General features: G+C 38.3%; 1 protein-coding gene across 9 annotated transcripts in view; it reads left to right on the forward strand.

Moving 5' to 3' along the window:
* NCOA1 (nuclear receptor coactivator 1) overlaps positions 1–21,318 on the forward strand; it is a 245,257-nt gene extending 223,939 nt beyond the window's left edge. For 6 of the 9 annotated variants that reach the window (XM_055327201.1, XM_055327202.1, XM_055327203.1 and 3 more), the window contains 4 exons: positions 5,522–5,693; positions 11,861–12,044; positions 16,370–16,459; positions 20,302–21,318. In XM_055327201.1, coding sequence (XP_055183176.1) covers positions 5,522–5,693; positions 11,861–12,044; positions 16,370–16,459; positions 20,302–20,472 — 617 coding nt within the window. In that variant the 3' untranslated portion in view covers positions 20,473–21,318. Of the gene's footprint in view, positions 1–5,521; positions 5,694–11,860; positions 12,045–16,369; positions 16,460–20,159; positions 20,217–20,301 lie in introns of all 9 variants that reach the window. The other 3 variants (XM_055327209.1, XM_055327208.1, XM_055327207.1) reach the window with 3 other exon arrangements.
* The last annotated feature ends 309 nt before the right edge of the window (positions 21,319–21,627 follow it).

Here is a 21,627-nt window from a genome sequence, read left to right on the forward strand (position 1 = left end):
AAGCGTCTCCTCTGGGAAGCCTTCCTTGACCACTCCCAATCATAAGCACTTACCACCCTGTCTTACAGATGCTTGCTTACCTAGCTGCCTTACTTTTTAAATAGCAAGTTCCTTGACTGAGCCAACTGTGACTTTTTTAGTTTCTCTATTGCTTAGCACAGTGGTCTGGCAGGGAGAGTAGATGTTCAATGAATCGCCAAAGAAGTAAATGAATGGAAGGATGAATCTCGGTTCTAGTTGCTGCTGCCAAATGGCTGTGATGCTATTTATGGCCCATTAGGGAGACTTAGCATAGTCTAGGCAAAGATAGAATTATAGAAATTTTAAACCGGAAGGGACTAGATTGGTCCAAGAAATCCAAGGTCCAATGTGGTGGCAGAACCCAGACCAAAACTCTGATTCTTGCAATTCATTATTCACATGGTGGTTCTTTCTACTAAAAGTAGGTCATCTGATAAGGAAAAAATTAGAATGTGAGATGAGTCCAGAAAGAAATGTCAAAAAGTATGCTGATATACATGCAATCTCTTATTTATTGTTTAACTTCAAATCCACAGAATAATGTCCAGAATATGTTTTCTTTTCTACCCTCACATATTTTTCTGAAAGAAATTACTTCATTAATAAGGCTAAAAATGCATTAGAAACAGACAAGTACTTTTTCAAAGATCACAATCAAAACAGTTATAATTTAGAGTGCATGCAAAGATGGTCAACATATAAATGAAGATGATGGGGGAAAAAAACCCATCTTCTAGAGTCCTAAATGAAAAAAATTAGTTTCTCCTTATGTTCTAAGTCAAAATTATTAGAGATTAAATTACAGATGGAGGAAGCAAAAAAGAGAAAATATGTAGCTTTATTTATATAATCTTTTTTATAAAAAATTTATTTTTTATTGGTGTTCAATTTGCCAACATACAGAATAACACCCAGTGCTCATCCCGTCAAGTGCCCCCCTCAGTGCCCGTCACCCATTCACCCCCACCCGCCGCCCTCCTCCCCTTCCACCACCCCTAGTTCATTTCCCAGAGTTAGGAGTCTTTATGTTCTGTCTCCCTTTCTGATATTTCCTACCCATTTCTTCTCCCTTCCCTTCTATTCCCTTTCACTATTATTTATATTCCCCCAAATAAATGAGAACATATAATGTTTGTCCTTCTCCAATTGACTTATTTCACTCAGCATAATACCCTCCAGTTCCATCCACGTTGAAGCAAATGGTGGGTATTTGTCATTTCTAATGACTGAGTAATATTCCATTGTATACATAAACCACATCTTCTTTATCCATTCATCTTTCGATGGGCACCGAGGCTCCTTCCACAGTTTGGCTACTGTGGACATTGCTGCTAGAAACATCGGGTGCAGGTGTCCCGGCGTTTCATTGCATCTGTGTCTTTGGGGTAAATCCGCAACAGTGCAATTGCTGGGTCATAGGGCAGGTCTATTTTTAACTCTTTGAGGAACCTCCACACAATTTTCCAGAGTGGCTCACATTCCCACCAACAGTGTAAGAGGGTTCCCTTTTCTCCACATCCTCTCCAACATTTGTGGTTTCCTGCCTTGTTAATTTTCCCCATTCTCATTGGTGTGAGGTGGTAACTCATTGTGGTTTTGATTTGTATTTCCCTGATGGCAAGTGATGCAGAGCATTTTCTCATGTGCATGTTGGCCATGTCTATGTCTTTGTCTGTGAGATTTCTGTTCATGTCTTTTGCCCATTTCATGATTGGATTGTTTCTTTGGTGTTGAGTTTAATAAGTTCTTTATAGATCTTGGAAACTAGCCCTTTATCTGATACGTCATTTGCAAATATCCTCTCCCATTCTGTAGGTTGTCTTTTAGTTTTGTTGACTGTTTCTTTTGCTGTGCAAAAGCTTCTTATCTTGATGAAATCCCAATAGTTCATTTTTGCTTTTGTATCTTTTGCCTTCGTGGATGTATCTTGCAAGAAGTTACTGTGGCCAAGTTCAAAAAGGGTGTTGCCTGTGTTCTCCTCTAGGATTTTCATAGAATCTTGTCTCACATTTAGATCTTTCATCCATTTTGAGTTTATCTTTGTGTATGGTGCAAGAGAGTGGTCTAGTTTCATTCTTCTGCATGTGGTTGTCCAATTTTCCCAGCACCATTTATTGAAGAGACTGTCTTTCTTCCAGTGGATCGTCTTTCCTCCTTTATCGAATATTAGTTGACCATAAAGTCGAGGGTCCACTTCTGGATTCTCTATTCTGTTCCCTTGATCTATGTGTCTGTTTTTGTGCCAGTACCACACTGTCTTGATGACCACAGCTTTGTAGTACAACCTGAAATCTGGCATTGTGATGCTATTTATATAATCTTTAGCAAGAAAAGAAGTAGTTAAATATTTAATAAAAGAAAAAACTATAGAAAGTCACTCAACTTTCATTGAAAATTTAAAATATTTTAAAAATTGTAGTCTACCCAAAAAGCAAAAGTGAATGAATTAGCTACATCTCTTACCAGATTAACCACACAAAAAAAGAAAAGTTGTAATAACAATGGCAGAACACAGAATATGCAATTATATTTATAAAGAGACGTTAAGGACATAGAAACATGTTTATGATACAATCATCAGGGAAAGAAGCAGGTCACAAAATTGTGCAAGGTTTTATAAAGTAAGATTTGAAGGAATTATACTAAATTATGGGTAATCAAATTATGATATTCTTTTTCTCCTCACCTTTATAACTCTCTGTACTTCAAGAGTATTTAACTATGAAATGTATTTTGTCAGGAAAAAAAAATATGAAGTGTTAGCATAACAGAAATCATAAAAAAGAAATCATTTTTACTTCTAAAATGTTATGGACTTGCACTTTTGGCTAAGTTGAAGTAACAGGAATCAGATTTATTCTCATCTGAAACAAACAAAAAAATAAAAGTATGTTGAACTACAGTTTTAGAAATCATTCAGACCATGCTGCATGGAGAGGGAGTCCAAAAGGAACTGGTGGTTTCCCTGAGTTGAGCCCATGGAGCTGGGAGTCCAGGGAAGCCAAGGCAACTAGAGGTCTCAGGGAATAGGACCAGAGAAAAGAGAGTCATAAAGGGAGAGAACTGGAGGGATGTGCACAGGGTCTCACTCAGGTTTTGTGTGTGTTTGTATGTATGTGTGCATGTGTGTGCAAGCCAAGGCCAGGGAAAACCACCTGGAAAAATTACAGGGAATGGTCTGAAAAGTTCACACAGGGCCAACTTCTCTTCCCACTAGTCAGAATAGAAAACTTCATGACTCATGGGGTGTCAAGTAAAATACTCAGAAGGATTTTGTCTCAGTAGCAGGCAAAATAAACCATAAACTCTGCTCTTATCTCTTGATTGCAAGACCCCAAAGAATTAAACTGTCTCCATGTCACCTAACTACAACCCAGACAAAGGTTGAAAATATTTGAAGGACTTTTAGGGGCACCTAGGTAGCTCAGTCAGTTAAGCATTCAACTCTTAATTTTGGCTCAGGTCATGATCTCAGGATCGTGAAATGGCGCCCTGCATTGAGCCCCATGTCTGGCTCCATGCTGGACATGGGGCCTGCTTAAGACTCTTTAAATCCCACCATCCCCAGTCATGTGCACTTGCTCTCTCTTTCTCTCTTGGGGCGGGAAGGGGGAAGTGTATACATATACATATACATATGTGTATGTGTGTATATGTGTGTGTATGTGTGTGTGTGTGTGTGTGTGTGTATATATATATATATATATATATATATATATATTTTTTTTTTTTTTTTTAAGGACTGTAAGATTCCAGCACCTAACAAGATAGAATTCACAAGGTCTGGGATCAGTCTTTTAATTACCAGGAATGCAAAGATGCAGGATAATAAAACCAATAATGAGGAGAAAAATCTGTCATCAAAACCAACCCAGAGGGCAGCCCGGTGGCTTAGCAGTTTAGTGCCGCCTTTGGCCCAGAGCTGATCCTGGAGATCCGGGATTGAGTCCCATGTCAGGCTCCCTGCAGGGAGCCTGCTTCTCCCTCTTCCTGTGTCTCTGCCTCTCTCTCTGTGTCTCTCATGAATAAAATCTTTAAAAAAAAAAAAAAAAAAAAAACCATCCCAGAAATCATACAAGTGACAAAATGAGTAGACAGGACATTGAGACAATTATAAATTATACATTTATTTCATATGTTCAAAAAGCTAGAAAAGCTTGAACATATTAAGTAAAGGACAATATAAATAAAACCAAACTTTTGGAGACAAAAAGTACAATGTCTGAGATGAAAAATGTACTAGATGGAATGAGAAGGTGATTAGATATTACAAAAGAAAATATTAGTGAACTTGAATGTATAATAGTGGAAGCTGTACAAAGTGAAATCAGATAAAGACTGAAAAGACGGCAAATTCACTCCAAATTGATCTTATAATTCAGAGCAATCAAAATGTCAGTATGCTTTTTGAAGAAATTGACAAGCTTCTCCTATAATTTATATGGAAATGCAGAGTACCCAGAATAGCCAAGACAGTTTTGAAAAAGAAAAGCCAAGTTGGATGACTGTCAAGTTTCAAATATTACCATAAAGTCACATCAGCCAAGACAATATAGTATTAGTACAAGTGTGGACATGCAGATCACTACAACAGCCTAAAAATCCAGAAGTAAACTGTTAATGTTACAGTCAGTTGATTTTTAACATGATTATATCAATAGCTGCTAATCATCAATCCTGCATAGAAAGGGACAAACTACCAATAAATGCTACAGAATGGTTGGACCTCAGAAACATTATCAAATTGAAAGAAGCTAGACCCATAAGACCTCATATGATTACATTTACGTGACATTGCCCCCAAAGGGCACATCTGTAGAGACAGCAGATCAGTGGTTGCCTAAGGCTGGAGGTAGGAGACAGAATTGACTGCAGACAAGTCCAGAGGGATGGTGAGGGTGATGACAGTGTCCAGACCGCACTGTGGTGATGGTAGCAGGGTTCTGTAAATTGACTAAAAATCATGGAGTTGTGCAGTTCGGTGGGTGAATTCAAGGCAGCCTAGATTACACCTCAGTAAAGCTTTTAAAAAATTAAAAAAGGACAGGGAAAGAAAGAAGAGTCCACAGAGATGACTGAGGCACGGACAAAACTTGACTCATTTTTCATTTCACACATGTGTTTGTCATACCTTTCCCCCTTTCTAACTTATTTTGATTATACAAGTAATCTGTCATGTATGTTCATTTATGTTTTTTACACTTAAAAATCCATGTAAGCAAAAAAGAACAGAAAAAAAAAACATTATACATAATCCTGGTACCAAGATCAATATGTTAAATGAATAGAAGGCATTCTTCCAAACTTGATATGTTTGTCTGTTTATACTGAAATCTCCTTTTGCCTTATTTTGAAGAGATTGAAATGCTTTCCCTACTTGGTTGAATAGGCTATTTCTAACTATATTGTTACAGATCCTTGTGGAGGGGGAGGTATTCTCTTTTATGAAGCTAATAAATTAATAGTATATTCACATAAATTAATTTGTGTCAATTTGCAGGAATGGTTCCCCAAGGTGAGGCCAACTTTGCTCCATCTCTAAGCCCTGGGAGCTCCATGGTGCCGATGCCAATCCCTCCTCCTCAGAGCTCTCTGCTCCAGCCAACTCCACCCTCTTCTGGGTACCAGTCACCAGACATGAAGGCCTGGCAGCCAGGAGCAATGGGAAACAAGTAAGTAAGTTTTTATATATGAGCAGGCCGGGTCCTCTGTAGTACATAAGAACAGTCATGCCTTCACAATCTAAATAGAAGGGTATTGTGACACCTGGGTGGCTTAACAGTTGAGCGTTTGCCTATGGCTCAGGGCATGAGCATGCGGTCCCGGGATCAAGTCCTGCTTCAGGATCGCTACATGGAGCCTGCTTCTCCCTCTGCTTGTGTCTCTGCCTCTCTCTGTGTGTCTCTCATGAATAAATAAATAAAATCTTGATTGAATGATTGATTGATTGATTGATAAATAATATATAAATAAATAGATAGATAGATAGATAAATAAATAAATAAATAAATATTGGCTGCTGCCATTTGCAAGTTCATGGAACTGAATGAATTTTATGTGATCGCAAAATAAAATCTTGATTGAATGATTGATTGATTGATAAATAATATATAAATAAATAGATAGATAAATAAATAAATAAATAAATAAATAAATATTGGCTGCTGCCATTTGCAAGTTCATGGAACTGAATGAATTTTATGTGATCGCAAAGAGAAATAATGACTTTTAAATCCTTTAAGTTTCAAGTCATTTTAAAGGCAAATTTACACATTTACAGTACCGAAAATGTATCTAGTGGCCCCCAACCTTTCCATCCCATCACCAGCATACCTGAAGAATGTGATTAACTCCTGTGTGTAACAGAGCTTTCCTGGGACAGATATAGAAATGGATACTTAAAAAAAAAAAAAATTGGTCCTTTATAAAACCAGATAAAAACTCCTAAAACTCTAAAGTAAGAATGGCTATCAGGATTCATTAGAGCCTGAACAGTGGGCACACAGGCTTCACCCCTCTCAGCATGTTTGAAAGATTTCATAGCAACAGCAAAGGTTTTGAGGGCTTCTCAGGCCATTCTGCCTCAGCCAGCTCTTTGAATTTCTAGACTTTCAGTGGCCTCATCTTGCCCATTCTGCTTAGAATTATCTCACTAACGTCATTTTCCCCCCAGATCCTGGCTGCTGAACTTTTCACACTTCACTTGAGTTTTATAAGGCTTTTAATTAGGTTGTGTCTTGGTTCTAATGACAGGGAAGCTGTTTGATCTGACAACATAATAAGTAAGGCAGTTAAAGTTGAAAACTTAAGACCACATTTTCCTAAAGTTCACTGAAAGGTGAGAGGAAGTCTTCCCGTTAGAGAATTGTGTAGCTCTCTGTGAGGACTGTGTGTAAATTAGCTAGAAATGGAACTGTCTATATAAGATGCAAAAAGAATTTAGTCTCCTAATATGTTCTGATCCCAGCTTCCTAAATTCACTTTAGATTCTGTGTTCCGTGATTATAGCTATTCCTCTACAGACACTCTCAAATCCCTTGCCCAGCTCTCCCTCTGTTGCACTTGGCCCTGCTAACAAAACACTCCCTAAAGAAATCCAGCTAAACTCTAGCCTCATACCTACACCTAAGCATTTAAATGTATCTTGGAAAAAACACAATTCCCCTGACAGCTCTGCTCCCTTTTACAGTTAAATTCCCTAAAAGACTCTAACACTGCTTCTCCTTGCCTTGTTGAACTGTAGGCTTTCACCCCTACCACTTAACAGAAGTATCCTTGTCCTCTACAGTGGTCATCAGTGTCCTCTGCAATACCAGATGTAGTGATTATTGGTAGCATTTGACATACTTAGGCATTTATTCCTTCTTAAAGCTTCTTCATTGAGTTTCTGGAACAGCATTCTCTCTTGAGAAAGGTAACTCTCAGTGTCCTCTGCTGGATCTTCCTCATCTCCCAGAGCTCCATTTGAGGGCCTCTGGGCTCATTCTGTCTACTTTCTCCCTTGGTTATGCTGTCCACTCTTAGGGCTATAAAATGCCTATCTCTAGGTACATGACTTATCAATTTAAATCTCCAGTCCAAACTTCTTCCCTGAATGCCATACTGTACATACAGCTGCCCAATCAGCACCCCACTGTCACTACAGTTTCTTAGGCTAGCATATGGAATATGCTATGGAAGCCACTTCAGGCCAAATTCTTCATCTTTACCTTCCTCCATGGCTCCCACCCCATGATTTAGGGGCTTCCAGATACCTGGTGCTAGCCTAAGAAACTGTAGTGACTGCCATGGGGCTGCCTAAGAAAGCAGAGAGAGGGATGGTTTCTTTGTATATTGGGTCTAAGGCACTGGTAAACCCCACAGTTCCTTCAGAAACCTAGAATAGGGCAGCCCGGGTGGCTCAGCGGTTTAGCACCGCCTTCAGCCCAGGATATGATCCTGGAGACCTGGGGTCGAGTACCACGTCAGGCTCACTGCATGGAGCCTGCTTCTCCCTCTGCCTGTGTCTCTGCCTCTCTTTCTCTCTCTCTCTCTTGCTCTCTCTCTCTCTCTCTCTCTCTCTCTCTCTCTCTCTCTCATGAGTGAATAAATAAATAAAATCTTAAAAAAAAAAGAAAGAAACCTAGAATAGTGATACTAGTGATGGTAGGCAGACCTAGAATAGTGATGGTAGACAGAGTGATGCTTTTTATTTTTATTTTTTTAAGTATTTATTTATTTATTTATTTATTTATTTATTTATTTATTTATCTGAGAGAGAGAGCAAGCACGTGCACAAGTGGAAAGGAGGGGCAGAGAGAGGGAGAAGCAGACCCCCTGCTTAATTAGGAGCCTGATACTGGGCTCAATCCCAGGACCCTGGGATCATGATCTGAGCTGAATGCAGATGCTTAACCGACTGAGCCACCTAGGCACTCCAGAGTGATACATTTCAAACATGAGCAGTATGGCAGTCCTTTACTCAGTGCTCACCAACTTACTCAAAATGCAGTATAGGGCCTGTGAAGCCCACATAATCTTGTTCCTGGGTCTCTTTTTGACCTCAGCTGCTATTCCCATCACTCAGTTTGCCACACTGATGTCTGTTTATTCTTCTGTTCTTCACATGTGCCAAGTACATTGCAAACTCAGAGCCTTTGCATTTTTAAATCCCTCCGTTGGAATGTTCTTCTCACAGTAGCCACATGGTCTGCTCTCTCACACTTCAAGTTGCTCCTTAAATGTCACCTTATTAGACATAGATATTAAATGTCACCATATTAAACTTACCAGATCATCATTTCTAAAACAACAGCATTTCCCACCTGCTTGTCCTTTTTCCCTTCTCTATTTCTCTTCATAGTACTTAACACCTGACATATTGTGTGTTAGTTCGTTTGTTTATGGTCTCTCTCCTCCAACTGGAATAATATCATCCTAAGAGCAAGACTTTGTTTTTGTTTACTTGGGTATGTCCATCCTTTAGAACAGGTGGGCATTTAATGTACACCTATTGTGAACAAGTACAAAGATTCCCTGTCCTACTTCAGTCACTACTTGGATTCAGGGTCAAATGTGGGCTTGAATTTTTGTTGTACTTTCACAGTTTTTGTGAACTTTGACTTTGCCAAATCATTGAAAAAAGAAAATAGTTGTCACCAAGTCTTTAAGCATTCACACTTGCTTATTTGCTTCATGTGTAAAAGCTTATTAGTCAACACAGGCAGCATGTATTTTGTAACCACTCACTGTTTGTCTTGCACAGTGCAAGGTACCACAAGGAACAGGGGAAAACTGCCCTTGCTGTCAAGTTACCAAGAGTCTAGGTGGTGACAGGAGTAAATGGAGAGAAATAAAACATGAAACAAAGAATCATTTAGTAGAATGATGTAATAGAGTTCAGAGACTGTAATGTGATTCTTTTTCATGATCTTTCTGGTGGCAAGAAAAATAAAGGGTTAAACTAAGCCTCTTTGTCCTGGAACAGTGCAGGTTTGTGTGTAACACTAGGCACTAGGGAGAGTCCTAGCACTTATTAGCATTTTAAAGCCTAGGAAGGCCTGTTGTTTAACCCTTTGGTTTTAGACTTGTTTGACCTGGAGCACCTCCTTGCTTGTTAATAATATCTGTAATATGTATGGAAGCCACTTCAGGCCAAATTCTTCATCTTTACCTTCCTCCACGGTCCCCACCCCATGATTTAGGGGCTTCCAAATACCTGGTGCTAGCCTAAGAAACTGTAGTGACTGCCATGGGGCTGCCTAAGAAAGCAGAGAGAGGGAGGGTTTCTTTGTACATTGGGTCTAAGGCACTGGTGAACCCCACAGTCCCTTCAGAGACCTAGAATAGTGATGGATGCTGCAGGAGGGCTTGTCTTCTTCCCATAATGGAAGGAACTGAAATGGAACTCTTGGCAAGAGCAGTTTGAATGAACTTAAGCTAATATAAGTCTCAAGTATAAATGTGAAAAGAAATTAAACCCTGAACTTTTTTTCACCAGTATGACATCATTGCAGTCCTTGAAGCTTTTGCATGCATTAACTTACATAGCCCTGAGCTGAGCCTCCACAGTGGTGATTTATGGATCAATTGACAAATGAGCATTGTGTGGGGCAGAAATGTTCTCATTAGAAAATAGGCAGCAAACTAATAGGCTTTTCCTCACCTTTAGTTGTGGGGCACTGCCTCACAAGCATACACACTGTACAGACATTAATGGTTCAAAGATATATTATTGACCATTTCCTAGGAATATAATTTTCTTTGAGCATTTGTGTTTTATAATTACTTGGAGAAAATTTTCTACTTTTCTTCAGACATGATGAATAGGCTGTTTCTCAGCCTGTTAATTTTAGTATGATTACCTTAATCTACTGGAAACTATAAATGTCAGTACATCCTGCTTACCTCCCAAGAGCTAGCAAGGAATAGATAAGCCATTGATGGGGTAAATAATTTTTAGAAATCAAATTCTCCAAAATTAACATTAAAATAGGTGGAATTTTACCAGCAGTTTAATGTTTAACAACTGATAATCATAAAACATTTGATGTTTTGTAGAACTTGGAAAAGACATAATTCACATCATTTTTCTTTAGATATGTCAGTCTGTATCATTTAGAATTTGGGGGTTCAAATATAAAGTTTCAAGTTGTATTCACTTCGAGTTTATTCCATACTATTCTACCTACTAAGAGACATTGGTTTAACATTTAAGATTTTGGTATAACAGCGGTTCAGAACAAGGCCGTAAAGAAGGACATCAGTAAAAGAAGCCCTCTGAAAAACATAATTGCCCTTGCATTTTGCTTGTAGAAAAGACATAAAGCCATCTTCTGGCCTGAGAAGACCTTTGGAGTCTTTAAAAACATTATGTTTGCCAAATAAAAATATCTGGTTATATTCCTCTTAGTTTATAGCATAGTGAAAGCAGCCAAGCTGAATCCTTGAGAAGAGACAGCAAGCTCTAGAACATTGAATAAAGGCCCTTGAGTCTTAATGTGTATAGTTAAAAATGTGACTTTCTGTGTCTACCCTCAGAAACTGATTCACTGGGGCTGGAGTAAGGCCTGAGAGTCCCAGTTCTCAACAAGTCCCAGGGAATTCTCTTCAGATAGTCTCTCAGCTACACTTAGAAACTAACATTAGTGTCAATACCAGAAAATCTATAAATAAGCAGCAGTCCAAACCTCATCAGTTGACAACACTGAGTAATAATAACCCATGTCATAAGTCACTCATTCGCCAGATATTTACTGAGTGTTTGCCATGTGTCACTTATTACTAGAGATGAGGAATGAGTAGAACAAGATAGTACTATTCACCTTAAGTGTAAGTCTAAGATGTATAAGCAACCACAATATAAGAATGCCATCTTTGAATTATTGATTCCTTTGTTAATTAATTCAGTGAACATATATTGAGGATTGATATATATCCCAGGCATTTTGCTTAAATAGGATATTCTCTGTTTAGGAAGATAAAATGGTGTAATAAATTTTAGAATGATTTTAATGGTTAAATGAGTAAATTTCAGTTATCTGGAAGGTGTGTTTATGTGGAAAACTTTCTTTCTTAATTATCCAGCTAATTGGAGCTTGACAACTCTGATACTAGGCCAGATAATTGTAACTTAAAAAGAGCTCTTTGTAGTTATTAACTCCTTTGGGCAGAGTTCAAAATTCATCTCAATTACACTCAATTTCTATATGTTGTAGTAAGATAAAGTCTTAACACATAATTTAAGAATGTAAAATCTTTCCTTTCGATTTTTATCTGATAATTAAGCAGCAGAGTCCAGTCACATTATCCCCATCTTTGTGAACTGTGGATGTAATTGGGATTGTTTTTGAGTTAACAGTGTGTTCAGTCAAGCTGTCCAGAACCAGCCCACACCTGCGCAGCCAGGAGTGTACAACAATATGAGCATCACCGTGTCCATGGCAGGTGGAAACACAAATGTTCAAAACATGAACCCAATGATGGGCCAGATGCAGATGAGCTCTTTGCAGATGCCAGGAATGAACACTGTGTGCCCTGAGCAGGTAAGTGGCACAGCTGGCACACTTGCTACACATACATCCATACCACACCACAAGTCATTATTCCAAGGAAAATCAGGTATGTTCGCAGTTATTTATCAAAAATAACCACACCATACAGTGATGTGTGTCAAATATTTCTCAATAAAATTAGGGGGAAAAGAATCACTTCTTTATGATTTCCCACTATCTTTTGATAATTACTACCTCTTAAGCTATACATTGGAAATTTTGATAGACCTTGCAAGATTTTAGTCTCAAGTTTTATTGTTTGGGGAACCTGAGTGGCTTGCTTCTCCCTCTTTTTATGCTGCACACTGGTTGTGCACACTCTCTCGCTCTCTCTCTCAGATAAATAAAATATTTTTAAAAGAGATTTTATTATTTAGATTTATTATAAAATGATACAGGGGCACCTGGGTAGCTCAGTTAAGCATCTGACTCTTGATCTCGACTCAGGTCTTGATCTTGGGGTCATGAATTCAGGCCTTGCATTGGGCTCCATGCTGGACATGGAGCCTACTTAAAAATAAATAAATAAAATGATACAGATAATACATTGGCTTGTAATATACTCCTTTATTTCTTCACTTTTCCCTTTCATTTCAACAAACATTTATTCGGTACTTATTATATACAAAGATAGCTCTGTGGGAGATAATATTAACAAGTTGGGGAGACCCAGCATAAACAAAGAATCAGTTGAATAATAGGACAAAACCGCCATATATGAGATGGACTGCCCTAGGACCTTACATATTTATATCAGTTTGGGGATACCCCCAACTAACTACTGCAGGGTTAAGAGGAAAAATCACCTGATTAGGAAAGGTTCTTGGAAGATGTGTCTAAAAAAAGAGAATAGAAAAGAACATTCAAGATTGGTTGCCACAGCAAAACGTAGGCAGGGATAGAGGTGGAAAAGTCTAATGAATGTTAAGGGGACATTTATATTATATTTAAAGCAGAATTTTATGTGGTAAGCTTTTTGGGAATGTTGCAAGCCATCTAAATGTTTTAGAGTTTATCCTGGAGCCTCCTGAAGATTTTTAAGGATAGAATGACTAAATTCAAAATGATACTTAAGTAAATCATTGAGGTACCTTCCTATAGTTACTGTTCTCATTTTTAGCAACCACAACATGGACTGTGATGACCAGACTATGACTATATAGCCTTAATTTCTAGCAAGTCTTTTATTTTTTTGAAAGATTTCATTTATTTATTCATAAGACACAGAGAGAGAGAGAGTCAGAGACAGGCAGAGGGAGAAGCAGGCCCCATGCAGGGAGCCCGATGTGGGACAAGATCCCAGGACCCCAGGATCACAACCTGAACCAAAGGCAGACGCTCAACCGCGGAGCCAACCAGGCATCCCATATAGCAAGTCTTAAAAATCAATGTAATAAACCCTGATTACCTTTTCTATAGAATGCCTTTTTGGTGTGAATTTTTTTTGGAAAACTTTCAATTCCCCAGATATTACATAATAAGTCCCTTAGGAGTTTAGCAGGGAAAAAAATCAACAACCTAGTGATTGGTTTCTTATAGCAAAATAGAAGACCTAAATAGTGTTATTTCTTGTCCTTGTTCTTATTATTCAGTTATCAGAATTTTTCACTATCTCCAGTAGGTTAAAATAATCAAAATTATAGTGAATTAAAGAATATTACACTTAAAGCATATTTCTTATATAGTTGGGTTTTACTTTCTTATTCATTTTGACAGTCCACACCCATTTAATGTGATTATTGATATGGTTGAATTTAAATGTCTCATCTTTTCTGTTTTATCCTTGTGCCATCTCTTGCCTTCCTTTGATTTAATTGAACATTTTAATTTATCTCCTTTGTTAACTTATTAACTATATATAACTCCATTGTGTTATTTTAGTGGTTGCTTCAGAGTTTATAGCATACATCTTTAACTCATCTTCATGTGCCCTGAAGTGCTCTGATGATACCACCTTGTGTAGAAGAACCTCACAGCTATTCACTTCCATTTCTCCCTCCTGTGCTGTTGTTACCATATATATCATGTCTACATTTGTCATGTACCCTACATACTTTTAAACAATTATATATGTGTGTGTGTGTGTGTGTGTGTATATATTTTTTAATTTAAAGAAGAACTTTTATATTTACCCATGTAGTGATTTCCAGTGGTCTTCATTCCTTCATTTCCATTCCTTCATTCCTTCATCCCAATTTCTAGCTTGGTATCACTTTCCTTCTGCCTGAAGGTCTTCATTTAGCATTTCTTGTAGTCTGCTGCTGCTGAATTATTTCAGCTTTTGTATGTCTGAAAGAGTTTTTGTTTCACCTTCATCTTTGGAATTTTTGTTTCCCCTGAATTCTAAGTTAGCTTTAGTTTACCTTTCAGTACTTTAGAGATGTTGCTCCACTGCAGTATTTCTGATGAGTTATCTGCTGGCATTTTCTCTTCGTTCCTCTGTACATGATTGATTTTTCTTCCTCTGGCTGCCTTTAAAAAAGACTATTCTCTTTGTCACTGGTTTTAGGCAATTTGATTACGACATACCTTAGTGATTGTTTTCATGGTTCTTGTGCTTGGAGTTCAGTGAGCTTTTTGATTTATGGATGTATAATTTTTATCAAATTTGGAAAAATATTTGGCCATTGTTTCTTCAGATATTTTTTCTGTTACCACCCACCTTTCCTTCAGAAGCTCCTAATTATGCATGTACACACACACGCATGCACCCACATATTTTATTACATGTACATAGTTGGCCACTTGAACTTGTCCACCAGCTCCCTGATTCTCTGGGTTTGGGGGTGTTGGGGGAGGGGCACAAGATCAATCTTTTTTTTCTCTGTGTGTTTCTTTTTGGATAGTTTCTATTGCTATAGCCTTAGGTTCACTAACTTCCTTCTTTCTTTCTTTCTTTCTTTCTTTCTTTCTTTCTTTCTTTCTTTCTTTCTTTTCTTTCTTTCTTTCTTTCTTTCTTTCTTTCTTTCTTTTTGCAATGTCTGATCTGTTCATTTCATCCGGTGTATTTTTCTTCTCAGGTATTCTGTTTTCCTCTCTACAAGTTCAATTTGGACCTCTTAGATCTTCCATACCTCTAACACATTTAATCTTCCCTTATCTTCTTGAGCATTTGGAATATGGTTATTATAATAACTGTCTTAATATCTGCATCATTTGGGGGTTGATTTCAATTGATTGACTTTTCATTATGGATCATATTTTTCTGCTAATGTGCATGGAGTGGTAATCTTTTATTGGGTGCCAAACATGTGAATTTTACCTTGTTGATATTCGTACATTCTTGAGCTTTATTCTGGGAAATGGTTTGGTTACTTGAAATAGTTTGATCCTTTTAGTATCAGGTTCATTTCACTTTTCTACTGAGGCAAAGCCTTTCTAAGATGCTACTTGATACTATATGAATTATGATGTTTCCCATTCTGGCCAGTGGGACCAGGATTTACTCCCAGCTTTGTGTAATCTTTGGAAATTATTCCATCAACATCTTTTTGGTGACTCTTTGCTCTGCTTTGGGTTGTTCCCTAAAATCCATGAGCAGATCAGTACTAAGCTGCAGACTCAAGGGGATCCTCTGCAGATCTTCAGAGCTTGCTTTCTGAGTAGCTGCCCCTCTTCTCTGATATTCTGGAATTCTCCTGTGAATTCCAGCTGCAGTGACCATCTCAGACTTCCAGCTGCATCATCTCAACTCAGGGAGTCTACAGGGCCCTCTACCTGAGTTCCTAGTCCACACAGTGGCTGCAGCCTGGAAAGTCTCTGTAGACAGTAGCTGGGGCAAGTGTAGGACTTACCTCAGTTGTTTCCCAGCTCCTAGGGACGGCTTTTCTTCACTGGGTTTGTCCAATGTCTTGAGTGCCTTCATTTTATCCAGTTTTTTTTTTTTTGTCAATTCAGGCAGAGGATAAATCTGATTTCTATTACTATACCTGGATAAGAAGTAAAAGTCATTTGCTGATTAACTTTTGTATCTGTGAATTTAACTTTTTATTCAGGTATCATATAAGAATATACAGAAAAATATACAACTCCATGAATTTTCATAAACTCAGCACATCTTTAAAGCTACCATTCAGATCAAGAAACATTATCAGCAGTACCCTAAAGGTTCTCCTCATGCTCCCTTCCACATCATCCCTTTTCATCCCCTCTGAAGGGAACCACTGTCCTGACTTATAACAACATAGTAAATTGCTAAGCTTTTTATTTCTGCTGCATCCCTATTTTCTGTCAGTGAGATTATTTTCATCGAAAAATTTGATCTTCAACTTTTAAACAGCTAGCATGTAATTTGGTCTTGTACTTATCTTTAATAGATAAATGATCCAGCACTGAGACACACAGGCCTCTACTGCAACCAGCTCTCATCCACTGACCTTCTCAAAACAGAAACAGATGGAACCCAGGTCAGTAAGAAAATTCTAAACCCAGAGCTGCCAAATGTACTCAAGATACACAGGAAACTTTGTTTAGCATCATGGATAGGAGCCTGACCTTGGGAGTCAGACCTGGGTGTGAGTCCTGGCTCTATTCTTCTTAGTGGTGTCCTCCTGGGCATGTTAGGGAACTTTCCTGAGCTGCTATTTAACCAACAGAACTAACAAGATACCTGCTAATAGGATTGTTGAGAGGGTTAAATGAGATAAGTTTTCAGAAGATTTAATCCAGTGGTTAAACAGGATAAAAAGATCACAAACGGTGGGCCACTGATTGTTATATTGTAAATAAGCACAATTCTAAAACTCACATGTAATCAGAGTACCTCAAAAGATCTCAGTAAATTCAGACAAAATAGAGTGCCTGCTGTGTAGTCTGCCTCATTTTCGAAGTTCATTTCAAAGCAATACAAATAGCGAAGATGGCCACTTTCCTATATTAACCAAAGGTTAGAGATTTTGGATGTTTTAGTTCACTTCAGTAACTGATTTAGTCTTTAGTCTCTTAATAAATATGTATTTTTAAGATACTGTACAGGCATTATGGTAAGGTGGAGATACAAAGAAACACAAGACATGTTTGCCCTTTAGGTGAACTGTGGGTAGAGGTGAGGAAAGGAAGTTTCATTTGTGAAATGCTTATGATTTGTCTGGCACTGCACTAAGCACTGTCCACTTTATCTCACATAAGCCTCACGATGACCCTCGGAAGGAAATAGTATTCCTTTTGTTCACAGATGAAGAAACAGAACCTGAAGAGATTTAACTACACACACGATTCACAAAGCTAGAAAGGGGCAGAGCTGAGGTTCAAGCCAGGTATTTGTAACACCGAAGTTCATGCTCTTTCTGCCATACCACTTAGGGCCCATTAAAAGATAAAACGTGTAGACATACACATGTGAATTGTCACATAACCAAAAGAAGGCAAACCCAAATTTATGTCACAGGTAACAAGAACCATCAGTGTTAGAAGAAAGGAGAAAATGCTGTGAGGGTCAGAAGAACATTTACACAAGTGCTGAACTGGGCCTTGGGGAGAGTTAGCAAGGCAAGGTAAAGGAAAAAGTGTCAGAGGCTGGAGGAGGGAGCAAGCTTAGAAGTGTAGGGGACTAGAAGTAGATGCTCCAGAGACAAGGAAACAGTAATATCTTAGCATGGTCCTGGGAAACCAAATCCACTGAAGGTAAAGGGTTTATAAGAAGATTTTATAGGAATTAAAATTGGTAAGATAGATTGGGACAGATTTCTGGGAGCCTTGAATGCTAAACTCAGGGGTTTGGATTGAGTTCTACAAGATTGAGTCACCCTCAGGGGGAGCAATGATATAAGCACCAGCTCAGGCTTCATCTTGAGGGAGAAAAAGGACAGGACATGCAGTGGGCAGCCGCCTCAGGCTGAGAAAGACCAGTTAGGAGCTGTTTCCATAGTCAAATCTGATTCCCAGGAGGGTGAAGAGGGGATTTTGTGATTGGGGAAATGAAGTCTTCATTAGAAGGTTTTCAAAGTCTTACTCCTGCAGGGAGACATATAACTGGCAGCTCGGCAAATTAATTAAAACTAAACAACCAAGTTTTAAAGTTCTTGATCTCTGAGAGAGCATTTGAATTGATGTAAAAACTCTGCCGGAAATTTTGCAAGGTTGAAGATTCCGCTCCTTTCACCTGGCAAATCGTAGGATGTGTATGCATCTTGCTTTGCCTGTCTGTGAAAGTGTGGCAGTATCTGAAGTCCTGTGAGGTCTAGCATGAGGCACCCTGTTTTTAGGAAGCAGTTCAAAATGACTGAAGTTTGGTTCTTTTCCATTTTTTTTTTTAATTTTCAAAATAGACTATCTTAAAAACGTTCTTTTTAAAGGAGCAAAATTTTCTCTCTAGTTCGCTTGGTCATGCCTTTATTACAAATGTTTTTAAGTGTTTGGGGACAGAAATACCTTGTGCTCTGACCCAATACTTCCTATGTTGAAACACATAAATGTGGAATTTTACATGCAGTTTTTTTTAATCAGTCATTGCCTGAAAGCACTACCGCTTGTGCTCATGCCAAGTTTCAGTGGCAGAATCTTAGTCCATCATGCCATCTCTGCTCCAGTGCTTTTGTATTTGCCAAATGGAAGCTGGGGAGTGAGTTTATTAGAAATACAGAGACAGGTGTACAGAAAAGGAGAAGGAAAAGAACCAAGAGAGGATGGCTTGAGGAGGACTTAGGACTCCCTGTATTTGGAGAACAAAGGCAGGGAAGAGGCAAGACCAATAGAACCAGAAAAGAAGAGAATCTAGAGAAGCAGGAAGAAGGCTTAGTAGGGGGATGGTTGACCTGGAGAGAAAGGTCAGGGTTGGAGCTCCAGAAGGAAAAGAATAGGAAGAAGTTAGAAACAAAGGAGAGGGGAGGACACAGGGCTAGCTAGTGGATAGACTCAGAGTTGGTGCATATTAGATGCACAAGAAAAAGCCCAAAGAAAGAAGAAAACAAATGGTATCTTGTGGGATCCAGAAGCAAAACTTGGGAAATCAGGCAAAGAAGAGGATAAGGAGAAAAATGATGCACATCTAACTAGAGGTTAATCCAGCAGGCTAAGAAGACTCAGCTCAGAGGCTGTCTTCTCTGAGTGAGCATAGAGTGGAGGTATAGATGGATCAAGAGGGGAAGACATTGGGGGCTGGACTGATACAGCAGCTGGAGGTTGAGATTTTGACATGAGGTCAACAAAGGTCGATGAAAACAACTTTTATTCAATTAGGATAGAAACGTTTTCAGGAAGGCTGAGTGTAATTGACATAAATTAGTGATGAATGACCAAAAAATGCATCACTAATCTAAAATACTTCATGAACCTGTGAAACACTAAGCACAAGTTTGCCAAACAATTGAGACACTAATAGATGCACTTGGATGCCTTAGGGAGGCATCTCCATTCTTGGTCTGGAACATTCACAAGTGTGATACTGGCTTGAATCAGTTCTACAAATGACTTTTTAATAAGGATGGTTGTAAAAACTAACTTCTGGCTTTGTTTTCCCAGTAGAAAATGCTAGAATTATACAACGTTAGATATTTTTAAGGAATACGTGTATTATTACTGGAAGTAGCTAAAGGGAAAATTCACACTGTTCTCAGCTAGTAATTTACTGTTATTTTTAGCTCATGTGTTTAAATGAATTGTCTATCAGGAAAAAGAAGTTAAATATAAAATTGTTCTACTAATATTTTGCTGTAATTCTAAAGGCAATATGTAAGAACTATGTAATAGTATATTTAGATATTACGCAAATCTTCTGGACATTGACTTTAGTAATGCTAATGTCCTGTTACTGAGTTGTGGTGGTTTTTGTTTTGCTAATACTGGGTTAAAGCCCTTAATTTTCTAACATCATAAAGTTGTTTTTTTTTTTTTTTATCCTACTAAAGTCATCCATAGAATGCTTTTGTAACCAGTTTCCAAATAATATATAGAATATATACACACATATATATTTTTAAACCCACCACCAGACACCCAGACTCTGAAACTGGGCTTTTCCCAATCTTGGCAATATTAGCAGTGACGCTCATTTTCATTATTGATGGCAACCCTGTAGGAGGCTTGACCATTCCAATTTTGATTTTATTTTTAAAGTGTGAACTTTCCAGAACCCTGAGCAAAATGAGTGCAGCGATTTTCTTTTTGTAGGACAAGAAGACAGAAGAGTTCTTCTCTGTGGTGACTACAGACTAGAGGAATGCTCTAGTGAGTTTCCACTTCAAGTAGTACCCACTCATAAGCCGGGGGGGCAGACCCTTCTGTCTAAACACATCTTTTATTTGTGTTCCAGCAGGTGCAGCAGGTTCAGGTGTTTGCTGATGTCCAGTGTACAGTGAATCTGGTAGGCGGGGACCCTTACCTGAACCAGCCTGGTCCACTGGGAACTCAAAAACCCACGGCAGGACCACAGACCCCCCAGGCCCAACAGAAGAGCCTCCTTCAGCAGCTACTGACTGAATAACCACTTTTAAAGGAATGTGAAATTTAAATAATAGACATACAGAGATATACAAATATATTATATATTTTTCTGAGATTTTTGATATCTCAATCTGCAGCCATTCTTCAGGTCGTAGCATTTGGAGCAAAAAAAAAAAAAAGGAATTCACTTTTGTTGGAAGATTGAGAGGTGTTTTTGTTTCTTTCTTTGTAAAGGCCTTGGATATTGGAAAAAAATAACAAGGCAGAACAGTTGGACAATCTATTTCTTGAGCCAAATTTAATTATTCTTATTTTTGTAATCAGTCATTGGCTTCTTATCTGGATGAAGGCTTTTGGAGGAGAACCAAAACGACAAGTTCCAAGGGGAAGATGAAGCTCCACCTCTGCTGGCTCACTCCTGATCCTGACAAGGAAGAAGGGCCCAGTGGGGCTTTGCCTGTGCCCGTCCACCAAAGGCTGTCACGTGTGTCTAAATCAACAGCCCTCCCCTTCCCGACCCCAGGCAGCTTGTGTGTACAATCAGCTTCTTCTAGCAACTCTATATCTGTTGGCTTCAAGAGAATATTTTGCCTCCCATATGTACCCCTTCTCCTTTTTTTAAAGATGGATTTAAACCAAGATGCCTCCAGGAACGAGGACGAAATGAGTATATTCACAGAGGAATCCAAAAAATACAGTTTGGGGGAAAATGCAATAATTTTTGATGAGATGGGTAAAGGACAAGAAGCAAGTTCTGTCAATTATTGTAGATAAAATTTTCTGATTAAATCTGGAAAAAAAAAGGCAGCCTGTTCTTTCTGCTTTTATTGTATTAACAGCTAAGGTAGCTAAAGTTATTTAAAATAAAATTAAATTTATGATCCAAGTAGCTTATTTTTCCCTTTAAATCTCACTGTAAATATATTTGATTTCTTGTAGAAATTGATTTCCTTCTGTTTAATTTTATGGTTTTATTATCATACTCTTGATTTTTCTAAACTTGTGTGTGAATATATCATTGATTGAATTGCAATTACATTTGACTAGTGATATTTCATTATTTTACTAACTGTGATGCCATGTATGGATTTACTTTGCGGTTCAAATCAAAATGCCACTGCCAGAAAAAGCTGTTCAAGATGAGCTAGAGCATACTGCCCTAGAGTGTCCCTGGGATCACCTACCTTGAGACAGT

The sequence above is a fragment of the Nyctereutes procyonoides genome, unplaced genomic scaffold (genome assembly GCF_905146905.1).
Source record: "Nyctereutes procyonoides isolate TBG_1078 unplaced genomic scaffold, NYPRO_anot_genome, whole genome shotgun sequence".
NCBI lineage: Eukaryota > Metazoa > Chordata > Mammalia > Carnivora > Canidae > Nyctereutes > Nyctereutes procyonoides.